Consider the following 24,272-nt stretch of genomic DNA (forward strand, 5'->3'; position numbering starts at 1 on the left):
ATGCTATCTAGGTTGGTCATAACTTTTCTTCCAAGGAGTAAGCGTCTTTTAATTTCATGGCTGCAGTCACCATCTGCAGTGATTTTTGGAGCCCCCAAAAATAAAGTCTGACACTGTTTCCACTGTTTCCCCATCTATTTCCCATGAAGTGATGGGATCGGATGCCATGATCTTCATTTTCTGAATGTTGAGCTTTAAGCCAATTTTTTCACTCTCCTCTTTCACTTTCATCAAGAGGCTTTTTAGTTCCTCTTCATTTTCTGCCATAAGGGTGGTATCATCTGCATATCTGAGGTTATTGATATTTCTCCCAGCAATCTTGATTCCAGCTTGTGCTTCTTCCAGCCCAGCATTTCTCATGATGTACTCTGCATAGAAGTTAAATAAGCAGGGTGACAATATACCGCCTTGACATACTTCTTTTCCTATTTGGAACCAGTCTGTTGTTCCATGCCCAGTTCTAATTGTTGCCTCCTGACCGCACACAGGTTTCTCAAGAGGCAGGTTAGGTGGTCTGGTATTCCCATCTCTTTCAGAAGTTTCCACAGTTGATTGTGATCCACACAGTCAAAGGCTTTGGCATAGTCAATAAGGCAGAAATAGATGTTTTTCTGGAACTCTCTTGCTTTTTCCATGATCCAGCAGATGTTGGCAATTTGATCTCTGGTTCCTCTGCCTTTTCTAAAACCAGCTTGAACATCTGGAAGTTCACGGTTCATGTATTGTTGAAGCCTGGCTTGGAGAATTTTGAGCATTACTTTACTAGCGTGTGAGATGAGTGCAATTGTGTAGTAGTTTGAGCATTCTGTGGCATTGCCTTTCTTTGGGATTGGAATGAAAACTGACCTTTTCCAGTCCTGTGGCCACTGCTGAGTTTTCCAAATTTGCTGGCATATTGAGTGCACCACTTTCACAGCATCATCTTTCAGGATTTGAAATAGCTCTACTGGCACTAGCTTTGTTCATAGTGATGTTTTCTAAGGCCCACTTGACTTCACATTCCAGGATGTCTGGCTCTAGGTGAGTGATCGTGATTATCTTGGTCGTGAAGATCTTTTTTGTACAGTTCTTCTGTGTATTCTTGCCACCTCTTCATAATATCTTCTGCTTGTTAGGTCCATACCATTTCTGCCCTTTATCGAGCACATCTTTGCATGAAATGTTCCCTTGGTATCTCTGATTTTCTTGAAGAGATCTCTAGTCTTTCCCATTCTGTTGTTTTCCTCTATTTCTTTCCACTGATCGCTGAGGAAGGCTTTCTTTTCTCTTCTTGCTATTCTTTGGAACTCTGCATTCAGATGCTTATATCTTTCCTTTTTCTCCTTTGCTTTTTGCTTCTCTTCTTTTCACAGCTATTTGTAAGGCCTCCTGAGACAGCCATTTTGCTTTTTTGCATTTCTTTTCCATGGAGGTGGTCTTGATCCCTGTCTCCTGTACAATGTCACGAACCTCCGTCCATAGTTCATCAGGCACTCTATCAGATCTAGTCCCTTAAATCTATTTCTCACTTCCACTGTATAATCATAACGTTGATAAGAACATTAACTTATTGAGCCCTATGTGCCTGACGCTGTCTACGGCTTTGCATGGACTACAGCCCCATATGTACTCGTATCCCATTTTATAGACAGGCAACAAATCTGGAAAGCCAAGTTCACTCACTAAGTGGTAGAGCAGGAACCCGGGTTAACTGCTGTGCTATACAGCTTAGCAGTAACAGAACTGCTACACAAAAGCATGAAGAAATGAAGAGTTATTATCGACGGGCGCTTGGGAGCAAAGCACTTCGGGTCATTTGCGAGGCAATATGAAAATGCTCCGGCGATGGGCTGGGATCCAGACTGTAAGACAAGACGCCCTGACGGAGGCGGGGCCGCGGTGGGAAGGCACCCGGGCGTTGGCGCGCACCGTAACAAGAGGAGAAGCGGCGGAGTTGCCAGTCGTAGGACCTCTTCCGGCCAGGGTGCGTGCGGGCCCGGCCCCTGGGGGGCAGGGCTAAGTGCTGCGCATGCGCCGGGCGGGCCAGCGTGCTCCCTCCCTGCTGGCTAGCTGGATGTCCGGTTTGCGGGCGCTTCTGGGGCTCGGGCTGCTGGTTGCAGGCTCGCGCCTGTCACGCGTCAGAGTCCAGGCCGGCTCCTGTCGCGCAGGACCCACCTGGTGGGTGCCGCAGCGGCTGATCTCGGGTGGCCGCGGGGACTCAGAAGTCATGGCGAGTTCAGCAGTGAAATACCTGAGGTAGGCGAAGTTCTGAGCGGGCAAGCGGGGCGTAGGACTTGGGTGGAACCCAAGGGGGCGGGACCTGGGGCGGCCGCGCCGCCCGCGCGAGGGAGCACCTGAGGGGTGGGGACTCAGGCCGTGGGTTTCCTCAGCCAGGAGGAGGCGCAAGCCGTGGACCAGGAGCTGTTTAATGAGTACCAGTTCAGCGTGGACCAACTTATGGAGCTGGCCGGTCTGAGCTGTGCCACAGCCATTGCCAAGGTCAGTGGCACAACGCTCGACCTTTGGGGCAAGCCATTGTACAAGCCCCCCGGCCTAGGCGCAACGAAGTGAGGGGAGGGACGGCCAGGCCAAGCCTGGTCTGTCACTGCCCAAAGCCCCTCTGAATCCCCTTTGACTCTGCCTTCAGGCATATCCCCCCACGTCCTTGTCCAGGAGCCCCCCTACCGTCCTGGTCATCTGTGGCCCTGGGAATAACGGAGGAGATGGCCTGGTCTGTGCTCGACACCTCAAACTCTTTGTGAGTATGCAGGGAAGGGCTGTGGGGGAGTGGTTTCCAAGACCTGGGCTTGAATTACCCACCTTCCTTTCCCCGTAGGGCTACCAGCCAACCATCTATTACCCTAAAAGGCCTAACAAGCCACTTTTCACCGCACTGGTGACGCAGTGCCAGAAAATGGACATCCCCTTCCTTGGTGAAATGCCCTCAGAGGTAGGTGGCTCCTGTTCACGGCCCTCCTCAGTAACTGCTGCCTGCATCCTGCTCTTCACTCACCTTTCCAGGCTGAGCTCACTCACGACTCTCCCTCTCTAGATTAACTGTTAGAGGGCAGGGAGAGTGCCTGACACAGGTGCCTGAAGCATGCTACCTGAATGGAATTGGTGTCATAGGGTGTGCTCCATTTATGAGTTGCCAGCACCCCCTTCTCTAAAGCTTTATTTCCCCTTAATCTCCCCTGGTCACTCTTTCCACGCTGTAGCCAATTCCTCTTCCTCTAGCATGCGGTAAACACATTATGTGCCCCTCTTGGGAACTGAAGTGACTACCTTATCCTAAACCCTTTCTTCAGATGATGGGTTTAGGAGTGGGTAACTTGAGAACGTTTTAAAATTCCTTAGCACGTTTTACAGATGAAGAGACTGAGATGCAAAAGAAGGTAAGTGATTTGTCCAAAGTCACACATCAGTTCACGGCAGAGGCAAGGCCAAAGCCTGCCCCTCCTGACTCCAGGTCTCGGGCTGTGCTACACTGTAGCCTCTCCAGTGGTTGGCAGACACTCAGAGCGGAAGATGTGACTGGACTCAGCTTGGCCTCAATCAGTGACTTGCACTGAACTCTAGGCCTCAGAATGCCATTTGAATGAGATTAAATTTCTCCCTGTGCCTGTGGCCTTTGGGTACAGAGGACAGCCCTTTCCTGTTAAGGGTTCTTTGTGAAGCTGCTAGCTCTGACATCTTCTCCTTCTCTACTACAGCCGATGCTGATTGATGAACTGTATGAGCTGGTGGTGGATGCCATCTTTGGCTTCAGCTTCACGGGTGAGGTTCGGGAGCCATTCCGCAGCATCCTGAGCGTCCTGAATGGACTCACTGTGCCCATTGCCAGCATCGACATTCCCTCAGGTGCGGGTCCAAGGAGGTTGGGGGGATCAGGGCCCTGCCCTGTCTTGAGGTAGGTACCTAGGAGTTCTTGTTCCTGATTCAAGGTTCAGAGTCTAGAGGTGAAGAGCGAGCCAAAGTAAGGCTGAGGAACAGAGTTTAGGAATGCCCTTTACATGTTGACTGTGAGACCAGAGCCCAGGAGTGTGTGCAGCTCCAAGGACATGATTTCCTCAGGTGGGGACCCAGGGGGCTTCCCACTCCTTTAAGATTAGAGCAGAGCAAGGTGTGGAAGGGACTGGACATCTTGGTCCCTTCTGCTCTGACTACCACCTTCTTTTCAGGATGGGACGTGGAGAAGGGAAGCTCTGGAGGAATCCAGCCAGACTTGCTCATCTCCCTGACAGCACCCAAAAAGTCTGCAACCCAGTTTACTGGTCGTTACCACTACCTGGGGGGTCGCTTCGTGCCACCTGCTCTGGAAAAGAAGTACCAGCTGAACCTACCACCCTACCCTGACACCGAATGTGTCTATCGTCTGCAGTGAGAGAAGGTGGGGGGCATTCTTTCCAATAAAGACTTAGTGCCTCTCTCCCAGAACTGTGGAGTCCTGGGAGCTCTTCTGACAATAACGGTTAAGAGATGGTATAGCCAGAGAACAACACTGGAGAGGTGGTGCACTCTCTGTGGGAACAGTATGCAAGAGAGGTTTCTATGGCATTTGGGGGCAATGACAGTTGACTTTCAGATGCTGAAAAAGGCTCCCAGGCGAGGTGTGCGTCCTTTACACGCACACAGTTATTAGGGATGCAGACAGGGAGCTGGGTGAGGTTCTCTGAACTCTCTCCTTTCACTTAACAGCATAGCAAGACTACCAGATGTTAACAGAAGGAACTTCTTCAGAGGCCTCTAAGGGAACTAATTTGTATTCAGGACCTTCCCGGGCTGAGAATGGAGATGACAGTCACAACTTATCTACAGACTAGAAGACCAAGCTGATGTTTATTCAATTTGGTATAGTTAGAAACTGGCAATCTATGGGCTGAATTTGCATGTTTTTCTTAGCCTTCAAAATAAAAAATCAGTATATTTCCCATAGATCTACATTTTCAGCTTCTTTAGCCAAGATGTCTCTTCAGATGTCTGCATTCCCACTGCCACAGCTCCCCGCATCCTGGTCCCTTAGCTGCCTGGCCCCTGCAGGTGCCTGAGTTCACCATCTCTGGGTTAGATTCTGTTAGGGGGACTTGCCTCTCCGTCAACTCAGACACGGCACTACCACTCTCCTCTCAGCGGACTGCTGTTCCACGGCTGTTTCCTCGGGAGGGACTCCTCACAGAGGGTGCCTAAGACCTGCGTCAGCTCAGGCCCGAGGCCTCAGCTCCTGGAGGGGCGTCAGTCGGGCCCCGCCATGGCCTGGCCTTCAGTCTCTCTTCTTCCGTTTCTTCTTCTTCTTTGCTTTCTGGGCAGTGTTGACGCCAGGTCCATCCAAGACTTCCTCCTCCTGATGCTGCCGTCTTTTCCTCTTGCTTCTCCCCCTTTTCTGATCACTGCACGATGTGCTTTCTGCTTCTCTGGTCCCACTATCTACGAGAGCCTCTTCAACTTCTTCATCCTCTGTGTTCAAGTCTTCTTCCTCATGCTGCCGCCTCTTCTTGCTTCTGCCACGTGGGTGAGTGTATACTCTCCTCTCCACTTCCTCTGTCCCGACTCCACTGACAGCCACCTTGCCTCCCTCATTATCTAAGACCGCCAGCTCCACCTTCTCCTCTTCACGGTGCTGCCTCTTCTTTTTCCTGAGGGACCGGTCGACGTGCTCTCTGTTTTTCAGTTCCCCAAGCCCACCTGTTCTTGTGGTCTCTTCGTTTCCTGTAGCTGTGCCCTCTCTCTCATCTGTGACTCTTTCTTCTCGATGCCGTCTCTTCTTCTTGCCTTTTCTGATGCTCCCGTCAGTGTGTTCTGAGTACTCTTCTGCACTCCTTTCAGTTGCTGTGGCCTCTTCCTCCTCTTTCTGTTTCCTTTTCTGTTTCTTTTTCTTGGGGGGCTTGCTCTCAGACTGCAGTTGAGGTACCCCAGGGTCCTGGCCTTTGAGCCGAGCCAGGAAGGCCTGCTCCTGGGCCTCTAAGCGAGCAAGCTTAGCTTTCATTGTGATCCCAAGACGGGCAGCCCTGAAATAGATGGGGCCCAAGTCAGAGGGAGGCCATCAGGGAAAAGAAGCCTCATCTTTGAGACTGCAGGGAAAGTTGGTAAGGAGGAGCTACCTGTCTTCAGGCAGCTTCAGAAATGGGCAAAGAGTAGGAATCATTTCCTCTGGGGTGAAAAGAGTGGCACAGGCCACCCTCAATGGTGGGCTTGTGATGGGGAGAAAAGAAGGGAGCCCAAGAAGCCAACCACGACTTACTTGTGTGCTGTTCGTCCCTCGCAGGCCTGGAGCAGCATCTCATCGGTCAGACTGTTGGAGAGGGGTGGGAATCAGAATTACAAATGGATCTGGTGGAAAGGCTTGACCTCTCCTCCCCTCCAAAACATTCACCAGTGAGTTCCTATTCAGGACCTGGAAGTGCCAAAGATTAGTACAACAGTTCCACCCCCAAAGAAGACCACAGTCAAGCATTATACTGGTCCTTTCTTCTGAGATTTGAAGGCATCTCCTCCCATATGCCCCAGCACTAGAAAGATGTCTCACACATTCGGAGGCTTGGGCTCCTGGCTGTCATCACTGCAGCTTTCCCAGTCCTTGTCTGGCTTCTCCCCACTTGAAGTCAGTGTGGCCGTCTAGAAGGAGGAATCGTGGGATGGACAAGGCCCACTCAACACCACCGTCATCCCACTTCTCTTCTGGAAACCACTCCCAACCACCATCTCAAGTAGCCAGAGGCACAGATCTGTCAGCCCCTGACATCACTTCTTACAGACCTCCACAGAGGTGTGCCAACCTGCATATGTCAGCCTGGGCAGGAAGTGGGCTGCAGTTGGGAATGGGTGGGGCAGGGGCAGTCCTGGCTCCCTGGCCCACAGCCAGCTAGCTAGTGGGCAGAACAAGAAGGGAGGGACAAGTGCCTGGGTCATCAGGTCTTCACAGTGGGACAAGTGCCCCCTGGTGGTCATCTCATGGTTCTAGCAACAGACAATAAAGATGGTTCTTTTCACAACCTGTGCGCCACCCCCCCTCCCCGCCCCCCGGCCCCCACCCCTGGGCCAATACCTATGCACAGTTCTTTATTTAACCAGGTTAAGAACCTACTATGGATTAAAAGGCTGGGGATACAGAGTGGAATAAGAATGAGATGGGTGCAGCTAACATAGATCCTACGTGATTAGCAGGGAAGGAGATATGGCAGAATGTAAGCAATTATGAAGGAAATACTGGCAGACTACAGTCCATAGTGTCCCCAGAGTCAGACATGACTTAGTGACTAAACAACAACGATCTCTGCTAGAGGAGGGGTACCTGACCAGGCTTCAGGGTTTGGGGAATAGTTCCTACAAGTAACTCGGCTTTGAAAGACAAGGAAAAGGTCAGCAGGTAAAGGAAGCAGAATGTCCCAGAGAGGGGGAGCATATGCAAAAATTTGAAGGTGATAAAACATGGTACCTAAAAAAGATTCAGAATCAATCTGGCTAAAGTGTAGACAGAGGTCCTGCGAAGTGCCGAGAAACAGGCTAGGGAAGAAGGCGAGGACAAGGCCTGAAGGGCCATCTGAGTCAGTCTGACACCTGTAGACTGTGTCATCCTAGGTCAAGGAGGAGCCAGTGACGCAGTGAAACCTGTGTTTTACAGAGAACACTCTGGATGCTTTGTGGAGGATGAACTGATTGGCACGAGGATTGAGACTAGAGTGAGGAGCCTAGCTAGTTATGAGGCTGTGGAAGAAACCATGCAGGAAATGATGGTCTGAACTGGGGCCGAAGATGGCCACAGAGATGAATGGGTAAGATCTGCTGGATAACATGTAGAGCCTTTAAGCAGGTAATGGAAGATCATTAAATGTCAGCTCCCTTCCACTGGCACGCTAGAAAAGCGAAGTCTGAATACCTGGGTTCTAGTCCTTGGCTAGAACAGGTTTTTATAGTTACTAGCCACCTGTGGGCTCTTCAGTGAGCCACCTCCCCACTTCTGGCCGTATCTGCCAAATAAAAGACAATGGGTCCGATAATCTCTCAGGTCTCCTCAGGCTTCTAAGTCCTTTGAAATAGATGTCCCCTTCCTGCTCTCCTCTGGCAGCTCCTGACTGTCCTCCGCCTCCCACTCCCTGTTGCAGCCCCCTCAGCAGAGGGCAGGGATCCATGCAGCCTGAAGATTTCAATTCTTGCTGAGGATCTGGGCAGTCTGGGTCAGCAACAGCGAGGTTAGTCCCAGGACCCTACTTAGGACAGTCCTGAGAACAGGTAGGGCATGCAAGGCAATTGTTCAGACCCCAAGAGACCAGGGAAGGGGAAAGGGTGGGCCCTCTCACCCCCAGCCTCTAATACCTTCACAAACTTCTGATACAGCAAGTTGGGCTTGGCGTGATCCTGACGGGTGGTCTCCTCAGACAGGCGTCTTATCTGTACTCCATCCTGGGGGAAGTATGTGTGAGTGGGTGCCACGTCTCCCTCACCCCCATGTGTCCAGGCCCTCGTGTGTTACATGCCTGCTGTTAGAGCTTATACCTGCCTAGTTTCCACCACCAAGTTGGCTGCAGTCTTGTTGAACAGATCATTCCACCAGTGATTTGTGAACTCCTTGGCAGGGTCGTGTCCCACCTGCCAGAGAAGTGTGAACTCAGGGCTTGTCATTCCCCTCCCTCACCCTATCTTCAAGGCCCCCATCTCCCATCCCACTGACCTCCCGCAGTCTGTCCAGCCTTACCCCATAAGTGTCCTGCTTCAGCGTCACCCTGAGGGCCTGGGTGATACCATTCTCCTTCCGGCCCAGGCCTTTGCCTACAGAAGACAGCGAATGACCTGGCTTATTCCACTGCCTGCCCTAAGCCCTCACAAAGCAACCCTGGCACATGCCACTCCTTGTCATTCCACACACCTAGCACTGGGCGTGCCCTGTCCCTCTCAGAAACCCTCCCAGTTCCACTCTTCCTACTACCTCTCCATACGGTCTTCATGTCTTTGAGCCCAAACTCTCTTTTCCCATAATTCTCTCAGGACAGAGGTCATCTCTTTCCCACTCCCAGTTCTCTCAGCCACTTCCTTCTCACTATCCACAGTCATATTTCTTCCCTTTTCTGGAAATGTCTGGAAATTGCTGAATTTTCTCTTTAACTTTTCCTCTTCCATTGAACAGACTACAGAGAGGTTAATCCAGGATAATGCCTCTCCCCTGGGCAGAGGGTAGTGAGGGAGTCGGGGGATGTGGAAGGGGCCCCCTGGGAATCACCTTGAGTCCATCCATGCTTTAGCAACTGCTCCTCAGCAAACTTCATCCCCCGACTCTTGACCTCGGGGGTAATACTCATGGTGAGAAAAGTCACTGTCTTCAGGCCCTCACTGGAGAAGCAGCAGTCACTGTCATCCCTTTAAGAGGAAGGGAGAAAGTGCTCAGATCATGTACCAAATCCATCCTAACCGCTCTTATAAGAATTCTTTCCTGGAGCTGGAACAGAGACCAAGCTGGGAGGCCTCGTCCTTAGGGAGCTCCCTGACCACTGAGAGGTCAACATGCTGAAAGTCAAGGAAGACCAGTATTAACAATAATACCTAAATTTATGGAGAGCTCACCACACGCTGGGCTTTGCTAAGGCTTTGCATGGATCATTTCATGTAACTGTCACAGTCCAGGAAGATTTCCTAAACTTTGCATTCAGGAAAAGTATTACTATCCTTTTGTTCAAATGAGGAAACTAAAGCCTAAAGAGGTTAGGTGACTTGCTCAAGGTCACACAGCTGATTCATGTAGAATTCACAATCAGGCAGCTGGTCTGCAGAATTCCCACTCTTGACCGCTACCTGACAACATCTCCCATGATTTATTACCATGTTAAAAACAAAGCAAAGCAATGAGATGTTTGTTAACCTGAGTGATATCTGTCTGTGCTCAGTTGTATGATTCTTTGTGACCCTTTGGTCTGTAGCCCGCCAGGTCCCTCTGCCCATGGGGTTCTCCCAGCAAGAATACTGGAGTAGGTTGCCATCTCCTCCTCCAGTTATAAGACAGCAGTGCTTAACAGAGCCTGTATCCTATACCTGTGCCCCAGCATTTACACTGTGGGGGCTTCACCACCACTGTCTTTCAGTCTTGTTGGAGCACCCTTTTTGAAACTGTCCAGCTTGGAAAGGTCCTCTTATATTTAACAGGAGGATTACACATACTATTATACTGTCTCATTTAACCCTGACAGTTCTGTAAGACAGATATTGTCCTTATTTTATAGAGGAGAAAAATAAAGTCTCGGTTTCTTCCCTGGTTTCTTATATAGCTGGTAAGGGATGTAGCTGGAAATATGAGCCCAGGATGCATGACTGTATAGTAGCCCGGCTTCTATTATATTCCCAACTACAGTCATCCCTCAGTTATCAGCGGGGGACTTGTTTTAGGACCTGCCATTGATACCAAAACCCAAATTCTATACTCAGCCTTCCACATGCCAGCATGTTGCTAATTGTTTCACACATATTATCTCATTTAATCCTTTCAGCAACCCCACAGGGAGGTGTTTTGGGTTTTGTTTTGGCTGCCCCGGGTTCCTTGCAGGATCTTAGCTCCCCAACTATGGACTGAACTCCAGCCCTCCGCAGTGAAGGTACAGAGTCCCAACCACTGGACCACCAGGGAATTCCCTGGAGGTGTTTTTACTGTAACTTACAACTGAAAAAATGGCACTGAAAAGTTTAGCTACTTGCACAAATCAAATAGCTGGTTAAGTAGCGGATCTAGGATCTCAGGCACTCCAGAACTGGTGTTCTCAATCACTACTCACAGGCTCATAGCCATTTACGCTTTACACGCTAAGACTTACACAGCCTATGCCTTGTCGCATTAATTTGAAATTATATTATATACCACAGCCTATGCTTAGTCTTATTCCCAAACCCCTGATACACTTAATGCAGCTCCTCAATGCGTTCAGTCCTTAATTGTTGAACTGAATGACACAGGTGGGAATTTCCTTAACCGACCTAGAACAGCTAACTGTGGACAGAAGCTAGATACCAGGCTGTGCTCGCAGTCTTTGCGAAGGCTGTGAGCACACTTTCAGGAACTGTCTTCTTTCCAGTCAACGTGAGTTTTCTGGAGAAGGGACCCTGGGCTACCATTCTTACAAAGGTTCTGAAGAGCTGGCTCCTTTCCCTAGGGTTCCTTCCTGTGGAGGTTAAAACTCCAGCCCTCCGACCGCAGTTTCACTTGAGTAAAACTATTCTCTTTCTGTCACATTTGCGCCTGAGCCCGAGCTATGACAGTCACCATTCGGGGGACTGTAGCCCCTTACCGTCATTGCGCGATCCTCTCCGCAGAAACATGTGACAAACGTGACTTGTGCGCAGCCATCTCCCCGGAAGTGCTGTTTCGACCCTTCTAGGCTGTGGAAACCATAGAGATGCACGCCGGAACTGAGTCTCTGTGGTCCCGGGAGAAACTATCTGAGAGGCCGGCCTGCCGTATGGTTGCCATAGAAACTCCGCCCCAGAGCTAGCCCATTTCTGGAGATTCGAGAGGTATTCTACTTATTGCCTCCCAGCAGGCCCTGTGCAGCTAAGTGACTTCAGTCCTACCTGACTCTATCGGGGTTCGGAGAATAGCTTTGGGTCCAACATTGACTAGTCCTAGGCACAAATACGAGAAAGGAAAATTTTAGGTGAAAGCATCGAGAGTGGCCTGAGAGATTCGTGGAGGCAGAGAAGGAGGTAGTACCTCTGAGGTGATCCATAATTCAGGGGATGAATACTCAGCTTGCAGGGACAGTTTTTTTTTGTTGTTGTTGTTTTTAAATAAAATCCTAGAGGTAAGAGGTTTCAATACGTTCATCAAACACATTTTGATTCACCCCTCTGTGCCAGGACCTGTTCTTCTTTGGTACTGGCGATACAAAGATGCGTAAGACACGAGCCCTGACTTCGAGGAGCACTTTGTCTAGCCCAAGCAAAGCTGGAAGCTCGAGTGGGACTGGAGAGGCAAAATCCCGGAATGCATAATAGGTTGAGGAGTTCAGACTTGCCTTATAAGTATGAGAATCCATTGAGCAGGAGAGGGAAAGAACATTGCAAAGAAGTCAGCAAGAGAGGTTGCACATCCTCTCATCCCCACAGTGTTCTTAGGGTCCACTGAGCCACCCAGGAACTAAAATCGGAAGGGAAAAAGAAAAAAGTTTTCCCTTATTTGCATCCCTATATCAATATTTGGACTTCCCTGGCTCAGACGGTAAAGCGTCTGTCTACAATGCAGGAGACCCGGGTTCTATCCCTGGGTTGGGAAGATCCCCTGGAGAAGGAAATGGCAATCCACTCCAGGACTATTGCCTGGAAAATCCCATGGACAGAGGAGCCTGGTAGGCTACAGTCCATGGGGTCTCAAAGAGTCAGACACGACTGAGCGACTTCACTTTCACTTTCACATCAATATTTACGGTAACTTAGCGCCCCCTAGGATCTTCAAAGAGAAAAGCTGCCATTTCACTCAAGCTTTGTCACAATTGTTCAGTATGTCATACTACCTCATTCCAGTACGTTTTTTTAACATGAAATTAGTTTTACTTTTAAAATATGCTACATGGGAACAATACTTTAAACAATGGATCTTGATTAGTGGGCTTGTAGATGCTTTCATAAGTGATGTGGAATGCTTCAAATATACTGTTCAGAGGTTGGATTCAATAGAGGAGCATTTCGTGAATGGCAGTCAGATCTGAGTCCTCTTCCTGCTCGAGAGCAACCTTTCCCTGGTCTATAAAATTAGAATGTTGAACTAGTACAATCATCTTTACAAACTTGGTTTTATTGTAGTGTCGCAGGGGCCACTGAGAAGATTCCATAGGTAGGGTTTCAATTTTCACCCTTTCAATTTTCCACCCTTTCTATCTCCCCTGTCTATCTAGTATTTACATATTATACTGTGGTCATAAAAGAAGTTTGAAAACTCATGAATAGGTCAAGGGCCCTTTTCAGCCCACAATTTCTGTTCAGCGTACTCTTTGTCAGCCATTCTGAAAACCTAATGGCCATAATTTGTTGAATTGAACATTCAGAAAACTAAGATCATGGCATCCAGTCCCATCAGTTAATGGCAAATAGATGGGGGGGAAAAATGGAAACAGTGACAGACTTTATTTTCTTGGACTCCAAAATCTCTGCAGACAATGACTACAGCCATGAAATTAAAAGATGCTTGCTACTTGTAAGAAAAGCTATGGCAAAACTAGACTGCATATTAAAAAGCAGAGACATCACTTTCCTTTAAAGGTCTATATATTCAAAGCTATGGCTTTTCCAGTAGTCATGTATGGATGAGAGACCCGGACTATAACAAAAGCTGCGTACCAAAGAATTGATGCTTTCAAACTGTGGTGTTGGAGAAGACTCTTGAGAGTCTCCAGTAAATGCTAAAGGAAATCAACCCTGAATATTCATTAGAAGGACTAATGCTGAAACTGAAGCTCCAGTACTTTGGCCACCTGATGAGAAGAACCGACTCTTGGAAAAGACCCTGATGCTGGGAAAGATTGGAGGCCGGAGGGGAAGGGGGCGACAGAGAATGAAATGGTTAGATGGTATCATCTATTTGACGGACATGAGTTTGAACAAACTCTGGGAGATAGTGAAAGATAGGGAAGCATGGCCTGCTGCAGTCCATGGAGTTGCAAAGAGTTGGATACGACTTGTTCAATCGGAGCAACTGAACAACAACATAACTTGTTGACTCAAGATTCTGAGTCTGGCCTAGGAACTTGAGCTCCTGCTCTGCCTGGCTCACTCATTTGATAAATATTTATTTAGGGTCTTCTATAGACCAAGGACTAAAGGTCCAGCCCTTGTTCTGTTGGGCTTCTCGATCATGTGGGGGTGTAACAAGTTACCATGAACTTATATCAGTGAGTGATGAGAGCTGTGGCAAGGTCAGAACACAGTTCTGTGGGGGTAAAAGAAGAAGTCAGGGCCCCTGCAGGCCTGTCCCTGGAGGCTATGTGGGGTTGCAAAAGAAGAAATGGGCCTCCAGGAGTTCAAAATTTCAGGGGCTTCAAACTCTTCACAAGAGTTGTACAAAATAAAAGCCATTATGAGAGAGCAAGAATACATGACTATTTATAAGGTAAGCTCGGGGTCTTTCTACTCCTCCGTCTTGGCCCCTCTCAGTTCTGAATGCTGGGAAGTCCAAGATCAAGGCACCAGGTTGATGACCTTCTGGTGAGGGCCCTTTTCCTGATTCATATCTGGCAACTTCTTGCTGTGTTCTTTTGTGGTGGAAGGGGCCATGACTACTTATAAGAAAATAATCTGAAATGCAGACATAGAAAGATCAGCAGAAATATTTATTACAGGAATATTTATAAAATGGAAAAAAAAAAAAAGCAAAGAAACTAAATATTCCACAACAGGAGAATGGCTAAATAACTTACAGTGAAACCATTGTTGCTTTATTGCCCAGTCACTAAGTCATGTCTTACTCTTTGTGACCCCTTGAACTGCAGCACACCAGGTTCCCCATCCTTCACTATCTCCCAGAGTTTGCTCAAAGAGTGGAAATATACAGTGCACTAATACATAGTCTTAAAAAAAGAATTTGAAGAAGGATTCTTAATAATTTTGGGGAAATGTCTATGATATGATTGAAGTGAAAAAAACAGGTACAAGTTCAGTTCAGTCGCTCAGTCATGTCCGACTCTTTGCGACCCCATGAATCGCAGCATGCCAGGCTTCCCTGTCCATCACCAACTCCCGGAGTTCACTCAAACTCATGTCCATCGAGTCGGTGATGCCATCCAGCCATCTCATCCTCGGTCGTCCCCTTCTCCTCCTGCCCTCAATCCCTCACAGCATCAAGGTCTTTTCTAATGAGTCAACTCTTCACATGAGGTGGCCAAAGTATTGGGAGTTTCAGCTTTAGCATCAGTCCTTCCAGTGAACACCCAGGACTGGTCTCCTTTAGAAAGGACTGGTTGGATCTCCTTGCAGGCCAAAGGACTCTCAAGAGTCTTCTCCAACACCACAGTTCAAAAGCATCAATTCTTTGGCGCTCAGCTTTCTTCACAGTCCAACTCTCACATCCATACATGACCACTGGAAAAACCATAGCCTTGACTAGATGGACCTTTGTTGGCAAAGTAGCAGATACCAACTGGTCCCTAAATAGTAAGAGCCATTGATGTTAAAAATTCATTGACTATGGCATCAAAATAAATAAAACACTTAGTAATTTAATAAAATATAGCCAAAAAGTGCAATAATTATACACTGAAAATTAAAAAATGTCATTGAAAGAAGCAAAAGAAGACCTACATAAATGGAAAAATACCTGTGTTTATGGATTGGCAGACTTAATAAGACCACTGTCCAAATTACTTTGCCAACAAAGGTCCGTCTAGTCAAGGCTATGGTTTTTCCAGTAGTCATGTATGGATATGAGAGTTGAACTGTAAAGAAAGCTGAGCACCGAAGAATTGATGCTTTTGAACTGTGGTGTTGGAGAAGACTCTTGAGAGCCCCTTGGACTGCAAGGAGATCCAACCAGTCCATCCTAAAGGAGACCAGTCCTGGGTGTTCACTGGAAGGACTGATGCTGAAGCTGAAACTCCAATACTTTGGCCACCTCATGTGAAGAGCTGACTCATTTGAAAAGACCCTGATGCTGGGAGGGATTGAGGGCAGGAGGAGAAGGGGAAGACCGAGGATGAGACGGTTGGATGGCATCACCAACCCGATGGACATGAGTTTGGGTAAATTCCAGGAGTTGGTGATGGACAGGGAGGCCTGGCGTGCTGCAGTCCATGGGGTCCCAAAGAGTCAGACACGACTGAGTGACTGAACTGAACTTACTCTCCAAATTGGTCTACAGATTCAGCACAATCTCTATCAAAATCTGAGTCGGATTTTTGCATCAGTTGACAAGTTGATTTGAAAATTCAAGTGGAAATGCCAGGGATCCTTTTTCTTGAAAATGAGCAAAGTTGAAGGACTAACTGAGCAACTTACGCTTTCACTGTTTTCATGATTGGTAACCGGGGGATCTTCAAGAGGAGGTGAGTGTGGCCCTGAGATGACCAACACTTGAAATCCTTTCTAAATTTCTGGAGCAGAATGAAACCCTAAAAACTAGGTATTAGGTTATTTTCCTTTAAGTCTGCACAATGTCATAAAAACCATACTCTGCCCACAAATACCTTTGGTGCATAAACTTGTGTAACATTTTCCTCTACCTCTTCTCGTTTATTTATTTGTTCTGTTACTGGACTGCAGGATTGAGAGAAGAGAAAAGACCTTGTGGTTGCAACTACAGTATGGGGATTTTTTAAAGTTTGTATCACAAATATTGACAGTGTTTATCTAGTATAATGTGTGGGTGTGCGCACGCTTTGACTGAGCTGCAAGGCTTTGGGGATGTTCTTTCTCCCACCAGGGATTGAAACCAACAATCCTCCAGTAATGAAAGCGAGGAGTCCTAACCACTGGACCACCAGGGAATTCCCTAACATAATGTTATTTTTCTGTCTGTCTCTTAGAGTTTTTCTTTAGGCTGATAGTATTTCCTAATCTTCAGGCCTTAGGCAGTTTCTAATTTTCCTACTCCATTAACCATTTGGAATTTATAACAATAAAAACAATACAATTTCTTGTGTAGAGTGCTCCGCTATTTAAAAGTAGTGGCTTTTATTTAAAACAGTGGCTTACAGTTTGAAATATTTTCACAAACATCAGTATATTTGATTCTCAGCCTAATCCCATGTTGTACGCAATCTTCCCCATTTGTAAGTGGGTAACCTGAGGGCCATGCCTGGAGAATCCCAGGGACAGAGGAGTCTGGTGGGCTGCTGTCTATGGGGTCGACAGAGTCAGACACGACTGAAGCGACTTAGCAGCAGCAACCTGAGGGCCAGTCAGCACAGAAAAAGGGACTAGAATGGTCTCAGCAAAAAAAAAAAAAAATAGAATGGTCTCAGCTGCAGGGGCTTGTTCTTTGACGAAGTTTAGTGTGTGCTCTGCTTAACAAACATTTATTTCTCTTTGAATCACACTGCCACTGCTCCTTGGTTCCATGCTTCTCTCCAGTCTGGATCAAGACCTCTCTCTGAGTCCAGCATCCCTGTCCCTGTAGTTCTCGTCTCTGACTTTCTCTGGCCTCAGTGTCTCCTGTGAAGGGGCTTGAACACCCCAGAGCCGGCCATGCTGGTTGTGGTCGGGGTTGGGGAGAATGCATGAGGGGGAGAACCGCCGAAGAGGTCTTCTTTCCTCTGTAGTGCTTGCTGCCACTTCTAGAGTCAGCCTAGAGGAGTAAAGTTTTTAAGACAGCAAATACTTCCAACTTGGGTTGTTTTTTATATTTAAAAAATGAAATGGAAAAATTTCAGTAAAAATGCCATGGAAAAATTTCTGAACGGGGGAAGTATGAAAGACACCAACATGAGTGGGAGCAGAGGTAGGAAAAAAGACTGAGCTGGAAAGAGAAACACCTCATTCCTTTGACACTGCTGATGCAAATATCAAGAAGGAAAACGCTCGGAGAAACTGGGACTCTCCCTCTGAACTGAAGCTTAGCTAAGCCTTGGCAAGCAAGAGTCTGAAGGGCGCTCTGAGTCTGGTAGACGCCCCCGGAACTTTAAAGTCTCTGCTGTAGCATTCCCATCTCAGAATGTTCTCCGCCTTAAACAAACAGTGATTTTCCAGCACGGCACAGGACGCCAGCTGAGTGTGGAGCCCAGCACTCTGCAGGGCTTGTCAGTGCCGGTAATGCAGCCTTCTCCCGCCACCTGCTGGCTATGTGATGTATTGCATATTAAGTCATGAAAAAAGTCAACAGTTCAGTTCGGTTCAGTTCAGTCGCGCTCAGTCGTGTCCGACTATTTGCGACCCCATGAATCAAAGCACGCCAGGCCTCCCTGTCCATCACCAACTCCCGGAGTTCACTCAGACTCACGTCCATCGAGTCAGTGATGCCATCCAGCCATCTCATCCTCTGTCGTCCCCTTCTCCTCCTGCCTTCAATCCCTCCCAGCATCAGAGTCCTTTCCAATGAGTCAACTCTTCGCATGAGGTGGCCAAAGTACTGGAGTTTCAGCTTCAGCATCAGTTCTTCCAATGAACCCAAGACTGATCTCATTTAGGATGGACTGGTTGGATCTCCTTGCAGTCCAAGGGACTCTCAAGAGTCTTCTCCAACACCACAGTTCAAAAGCATCAATTCTTTGGCACTCAGCTTTCTTCACGTCCAACTCTCACATCCATACATGACCACAGGAAAAACCATAGCCTTGACTAGACGGACCTTTGTTGGCAAAGTAATATCTCTGCTTTTTAATATGCTATCTAGGTTGGCCATAACTTTCCTTCCAAGGAGTAAGCGCCTTTTAATTTCATGGCTGCAATCACCATCTGCAGTGATTTGGGAGCCCCCAAAAATAAAGTTTCATTTTTTCCACTGTTTCCCCATCTATTTCCCATGAAGTGATGGGACCAGATGCCTTAAGAAACAAAAATTCCTTGAAAATCTGGAAGGACGGACAACAAAATGTAAAAAAATTAATTCTTTCTGCATGGTAAGATTAAGAGGGATTTTCATTTTTAAATGTTTTTATGTTTGTTAAATTGTCTGCAGTTAGGTGCCTCGTTGTGGGATCAGTTTTTAAGAAAGCAATAAAAGTGCTCCTCCAATTTAAAAATTATTATTCTGTGACTTATTCTGGCTTCACTTTTTAAAATGTTATTTATTTTTAATTGGAGGATAATTGCTTTACAGTGTTGTGTTGCTTTCTGCCATACATCACGATGAGTCAGCTGTGAGTAGACACTTGTTCCCATCCTCTTGAACCTCCTTCCCACCTCCCATCCCATCCCACCCCTTTAAGCTGTCACGGAGCACCGGGTTGAGCTCCCTGCATCACACAGCAGATTTCCACTGGCTCATTATTTTATATATGGCTTTGTTGTTGTTCAGTCGCTCAGTTGTGTTTGATACTTTGTGACCGCATGGACTGCAGCACACCAGGCTTCCCTGGAGTTTATCTCCTGGAGTTTGTTCAAACTCATGTCCATTGAGTCTATGATGCCATCCAACCATCTTATCCTCTGTCATCCCGTTTTCCTGCCCTCGGTCTTTCCCAGCATCAGGGTCGTTTCCAATGAGCGGGTTCTTCACATCAGGTGACCAACGTATTGGAGCTTCAGCTTTAGTGTCAGTCCTTCCAATGAATGTTCAGGCTTGATTTCACTTAGGATTGGTTGGTTTGATCTTGCAGTCTGAGGGACTCTCAAGAGTCATCTCCAGCACCACACAATTCAAAAGCATTGCTCAGCCTTCTCTCTGGTCCAGCTCTCACATCTGTATATGACTACTGGGAAAACCATAACTTTGACTATATGGACTTTTGTCACAAAGTGATGTCTTTACTTTTGGATATGCTGTCCGGGTTTGTCATAGCGTTTCTTCCAAGAAGCAAGTGTCTTAATTTCATGGCTGCAGTCAATGTTAGCAGTGACTTCAGAGCTCAAGAAAATGAAATCTGTCACTACTTCCACTTTCCCCCCTTCTATTTGCCATGAAATGATGGGAACAGATGCCATGATCTTAGTTTTTTGAATGTTGAGTTTTAAACCAGCTCTTTCACTCTCCTCTTTTATCCTCCTCAAGAGGCTCATTTGTTCCTCTTCACTTTCTCCCATTAGAGTGGCATCATCTGCATTTCTGTGGTTGTTGATATTTCTTCCAGCAATCTTGATTCCAGCTTGTGATTCAACCAGCCCAGCATTTCACATGATGTACTCTGCATAGAAGTTAAATAAGCAGGGTGACAATATACAGCTTTGTCATACTCCTTTCCCAATTTTGAACCAGTCTGTTGTTCCATGTAAGGTTCAAACTGTTACTTCTTGATCTGCATATAGATTTCTCAGGAGACTAGTAAGGCTATCTGGTAAACCATATCTTAAGAATTTTCCACAGTTTGTTGTGATCCACACAGTCACATATCATGCAAGAACAGATATGATAAAGGACAGAAATGGTAAGGACCTAACAGAACCAAAAGAGATTAAGAAGAGGTGGCAAGAATACACACACACACACACACACACACACAAAAGGTCTTAATGACCTGGATAACTATGATGGTGTGGTCACCCACCTACAACTGGACATCCTGAAGTGTGAAGCCAAGTAGACCTTAGGAAGCATCACTATGAACAAAGCTAGTGGGGGGTGATGGGATTCCAGCTTAGTTATTTCAAAATAATGCTGAAAACTGATGCTGTTAAAGTGCTGCGCTTAATATGTCAGCAAACTTTGAAAACCCAACAGTGGCCACAGGACTGGAAAATATCAGTTTTCACTCCAATCCCAAAGAAGGGCAATGCTGACGAATGTTCACACTACCATACATTTGTGTTCATTTCCCATGCATGTAAGATTATGTTCAAAGTTCTTCAAGCTAGGCTTCAGCAGTCTGAAGTTCTTATACCAAGAACTTCCAGATGTACAAGCTGGGTTTAGAAAAGGCAGAGGAACCAGAGATCAAATTGCCAATATTCGTTAGATCATAAAGAAAGCAAGAGAATTCTGGAAAAGCATCTACTTCTGCTTTATTATGCGAGAGCCTTTGACTGTGTGGATCACAGCTGGAATACTACGCAGACATGGAAAGGAATGAAGTTTTATGTCACGCACTAATAGGAACAGATGCTCACAACATATTATTAGATTAAAAAAGCAAAGTATGGAACAGTTTGTATTATATGATCTAAAATAGATTTTAAAAAGAATATATATACCTGACGTATATTTCTATTTATCTGCATTCTTGTAGTTTCTTTAAAACTTTCTGGGCATTTACAGAAGAAACTTAACAATAGTTTAATTGCTCCAAGAGAAGGTAAGAAGAAGGAAGGATTTTACTTTTCATTTTATTCCTTTGTTTGTAGTTTAATTCTTTTTTATTCTGTTCATGCATTAATTTTGTTGTATTTTGTGATAAAAATAAGTGGAACACTGACTTGTATGCGTTTACGGTATTTGTGTTCTTAAGATCAGGTGATCCCTTAGAATCAGTCAATCAGTATCTGTGTTTTGATTGATTCTGCTCCCTTTGACACTTCGTCCCCTTACCAACGGTAAGGACTAAAATATATTGAGTGCATTATATGAGTCAGTTTGTTATTTTTGTCGCTAAGTAGTATCCAACTCTTTTGCGACCCCATGGACTGGAGCCCACCAAGCTCCTCTGTCCATGGGATTTTCCAGGCAAGAATACTGGAGTGGGTTGCCATTTCATTCTCCAATATGAGTCAGGCTCAGTTCTAATTATTGATGTTGTTATCCTCATTTTCCGATGAAAACAATGAACAGCAGGTAAGGTGCCTAATGTTATCCAGCTAGTGGGTTGCCTGAGATTTATCTCCAGACACTCAAATTCCAGAGCCTGTGAAACTCCAACATTATGCCCTGTTAAGTCTGCAGAAATTAAAGAAAGAAGACCTCAATTTTATCTGTCTATTCAGTCAACATTTTCTGAATGCCTCCTCTATGCCATGTGAGAAAGCTGTTAAATTTAGGGGAGGCGGTGACTTCCTGGAGGAAGCACAATGGATGTATTACGCTGTCTCTGATGTAGCCAATGAAACTGAGTTGCTGTAACAGTGGTGGCCCACTGGAGCCGCAGCCTTCGTAGCCTTCACTACAAGGAGGCACTGTAGAGGCCTCTTGCTGCGAATGGCCACCTCCTCCTCATGCCTTTGCTGGTCCTCTGCAGGCTGGTGATACAAAGGAGCCTACCCTCAGGGAGGCGCAGGCTGTCAGGACACTCCTGTGCTAGTGAATCCGTGGTCGGAGGGAAAACGGCCAGCAGGATAGGGAGGCTGAGAAGCGGAAAAACACATTGCTCTAAGTTATTTGTTAACACACATTAAAGATTGGCTTAACTCATTAATGAGGGAACTAGAAGAAGACAAAGGAGCTGCTCTGGAGAGCATTTGAGAAACAGGGAATTTATATAGCCAATAAGCAAAAGGAATACTGAAATAAGACTGCTAATTAGATGATTGGTCAATTTTCCAGGGCAACAGAACCAAAATACCTTTGTGGTTAATTTCTCTATTGGGCAATAAAACCCTATTGTTTTAGCAGCTTTAGCAAGTTAACCACTAACCGTGGTTGTGGCGGTTTAGTCACTAAGTCATATCCGACTCTTTTAAGACCCCAAGGACTGTAGCCCGCCAGGCTCCTCTGTCCATGGCATTTCTCAGACACGCATACTGGAGTGGGTTGCCAGTTCCTTCCCCAGGGGATCTTCCCAACCTAAGGATCAAACCCAGGTCTCCTGCATTGCAGGTGGATTCTTTACCAACTGAGCCTCCAGGGAAGCCTAACCACTAACTATCAGTTCCGTTCAGTCACTCAGTTGTGTCCGACTCTTTGTGACCCCATGAATCAAAGCACGCCAGGCCTCCCTGTCCATCACCAACTCCCAGAGTTCACTCAGATTCATGTCCATCGAGTCAGTGATGCCCTCCAGCCATCTCATCCTCTGTCGTCCCCTTCTCCTCCTGCCCTCAATCCCTCCCAGCATCAGAGTCCTTTCCAATGAGTCAACTCTTCGCATGAGGTGGCCAAAGTACTGGAGTTTCAGCTTTAGCATCATTCCTTCCAAAGAAATCCCAGGGCTGATCGCCTTCAGAATGGACTGGTTGGATCTCCTTGCAGTCCAAGGGACTCGCAAGAGTCTTCTCCAACACCACAGTTCAAAAGCATCAATTCTTCGGTGCTCAGCTTTCTTTACAGTCCAACTCTCACATCCATACATGACTACTGGAAAAACCATAGCCTTGACTAGATGGACCTTAGTCGGCAAAGTAATGTCTCTGCTTTTTAATATGCTATCTAGGTTGGTCATAACTTTTCTTCCAAGGAGTAAGCATCTTTTAATTTCATGGCTGCAGTCACCATCTGCAGTGATTTTGGAGCCCCCCAAAATAAAGTCTGACACTGTTTCCACTGTTTTCCTATCTATTTCCCATGAAGTGATGGGACCGGTTGCCATGATCTTCGTTTTCTGAATGTTGAGCTTTAAGCCAACTTTTTCACTCTCAGGACTGTAAATGTTCTATCTTTTTTGATTGTAGATTATTTATCAAATACACTTCAACAGCAAAGTTACCATCTCCAAGAGAACTAGTTGAGTGTCAAGCAAGCTTTTAGACAGTCCACTAAAGCAACACCAAACCCCCCCACCAAACTAACAAAAATCCCAATAATCAAAACAACTCTGGGCAACCCTGTGGACTGTGCCCGCCAAGGTCGTCTGTCCATGGTATTCTCCAGGCAGGAATACTGGAGTGGGTTGCCATGCCTTCCTCCAGGGGATCTTTCTGACCCAGGAACCGAACCCATGTCTCTTATGTCTCCTGCCATGGCAGGAGGGTTCTTTACCACTAGCACCACCTGGGAAGCCCTAATCAAATCAAAACAAAACAAAAAGAAGCAATTCTCTTTTTATCTCTTCTAAGTTTGGAGGAATTATTCTTCTACAGAAGGGAAGAACTCATCTAACTCTGGAGATGAGCTACCTGGATTACTTACTAACAATTTAGTAACTTTCTTTAGATAGTAGTTTCTTCATCCATAAAATGGGAACGATACTGTGAGAGTAGTTGTATCTGTCAGTGACAATGTAAAGCAATAATTCTGTGCTTGCTTTTTTATATTCGTTTTTTGTTTGTAAAATTTTTGGCTGTGCTGAGACTCCGTCGCTGCATGCAGGCTATCTTTAGTTGTGGCGAGTGGGCGCTACTCTTCATTGCGGCGCACTGGTTTCTCATTGCAGGGGCTTCGGTAGTTGCAGCTCGCTGGCCCTAGAGCGCAACCTCCGTAGTTGTGGCACATGGACTTAACTGCCCCGTAGCATGTGGGATCTTCCCGACCAGAGATCGAACCTGTGTCCCCCGCATTGGCAGGCAGATTCTTAGCCACTGAACCACCAGGGAAGTCCAGGGACTTAACTTTTTAAAATTATTCGCATTTGGGTCTGAGAACGGTTGATTAATACCTGCAAATCTTCTTACTTCTGGGCTTAAATTTGAGCCACATGAGACCGAGAGTGAGACGATGTACAAAGTCTAGTTAGATCCTACCAAGGCTGGCTTGAAGGAGAACAGAAGCAGGAATTTGAGAGAGCAAGCCTGAGGCCCGGGAGCATAAGAAGGGATGATAAAAATGAGGACTCGGGAACTCAAGGGATTTGCAGAGGTCAAAAACACTATTTTTTAAAATTTTTATTTGATTGAAGTAGAGTTGAGTTACAATGTTGTGTTTAATTTCTGCTCTACAGAAA

At 46.5% G+C, this 24,272-nt stretch overlaps 2 protein-coding genes across 4 annotated transcripts; one reads left to right on the top strand and one right to left on the bottom strand.

The window, feature by feature from the left end:
* Nucleotides 2,009-7,940, top strand: NAXE (NAD(P)HX epimerase). Of its 3 annotated transcripts, none has more exons than XM_013976609.2 (7): nucleotides 2,009-2,235; nucleotides 2,370-2,478; nucleotides 2,627-2,737; nucleotides 2,816-2,929; nucleotides 3,693-3,840; nucleotides 4,161-4,369; nucleotides 7,598-7,940. In XM_013976609.2, exons 1-6 carry the CDS (start codon nucleotides 2,009-2,011, stop codon nucleotides 4,361-4,363), a joined length of 912 nt encoding a protein of 303 aa, XP_013832063.2. In that variant the 3' UTR covers nucleotides 4,364-4,369; nucleotides 7,598-7,940. The 3 variants fall into 3 exon arrangements, with proteins under 3 accessions (XP_013832063.2, XP_017901780.1, XP_005677396.1); XM_005677339.3 differs by lacking the exon at nucleotides 7,598-7,940 and adding an exon at nucleotides 4,678-4,914 and having other exon boundaries at nucleotides 2,010-2,235; XM_018046291.1 differs by lacking the exon at nucleotides 7,598-7,940 and having other exon boundaries at nucleotides 4,161-4,445.
* On the bottom strand, nucleotides 4,800-11,341 carry GPATCH4 (G-patch domain containing 4). The gene is made up of 8 exons (XM_005677341.3): nucleotides 11,241-11,341; nucleotides 9,191-9,327; nucleotides 8,669-8,742; nucleotides 8,470-8,562; nucleotides 8,290-8,376; nucleotides 6,503-6,591; nucleotides 6,218-6,268; nucleotides 4,800-5,984 (listed from the first exon to the last, which is right to left on the bottom strand). The coding sequence occupies exons 2-8, from the start codon at nucleotides 9,267-9,269 to the stop codon at nucleotides 5,240-5,242; spliced, it is 1,218 nt and encodes a 405-aa protein (XP_005677398.2). The 5' UTR covers nucleotides 9,270-9,327; nucleotides 11,241-11,341; the 3' UTR covers nucleotides 4,800-5,239.

This window comes from Capra hircus, chromosome 3, assembly GCF_001704415.2.
Source record: "Capra hircus breed San Clemente chromosome 3, ASM170441v1, whole genome shotgun sequence".
NCBI classification, from domain to species: Eukaryota; Metazoa; Chordata; class Mammalia; order Artiodactyla; family Bovidae; genus Capra; species Capra hircus.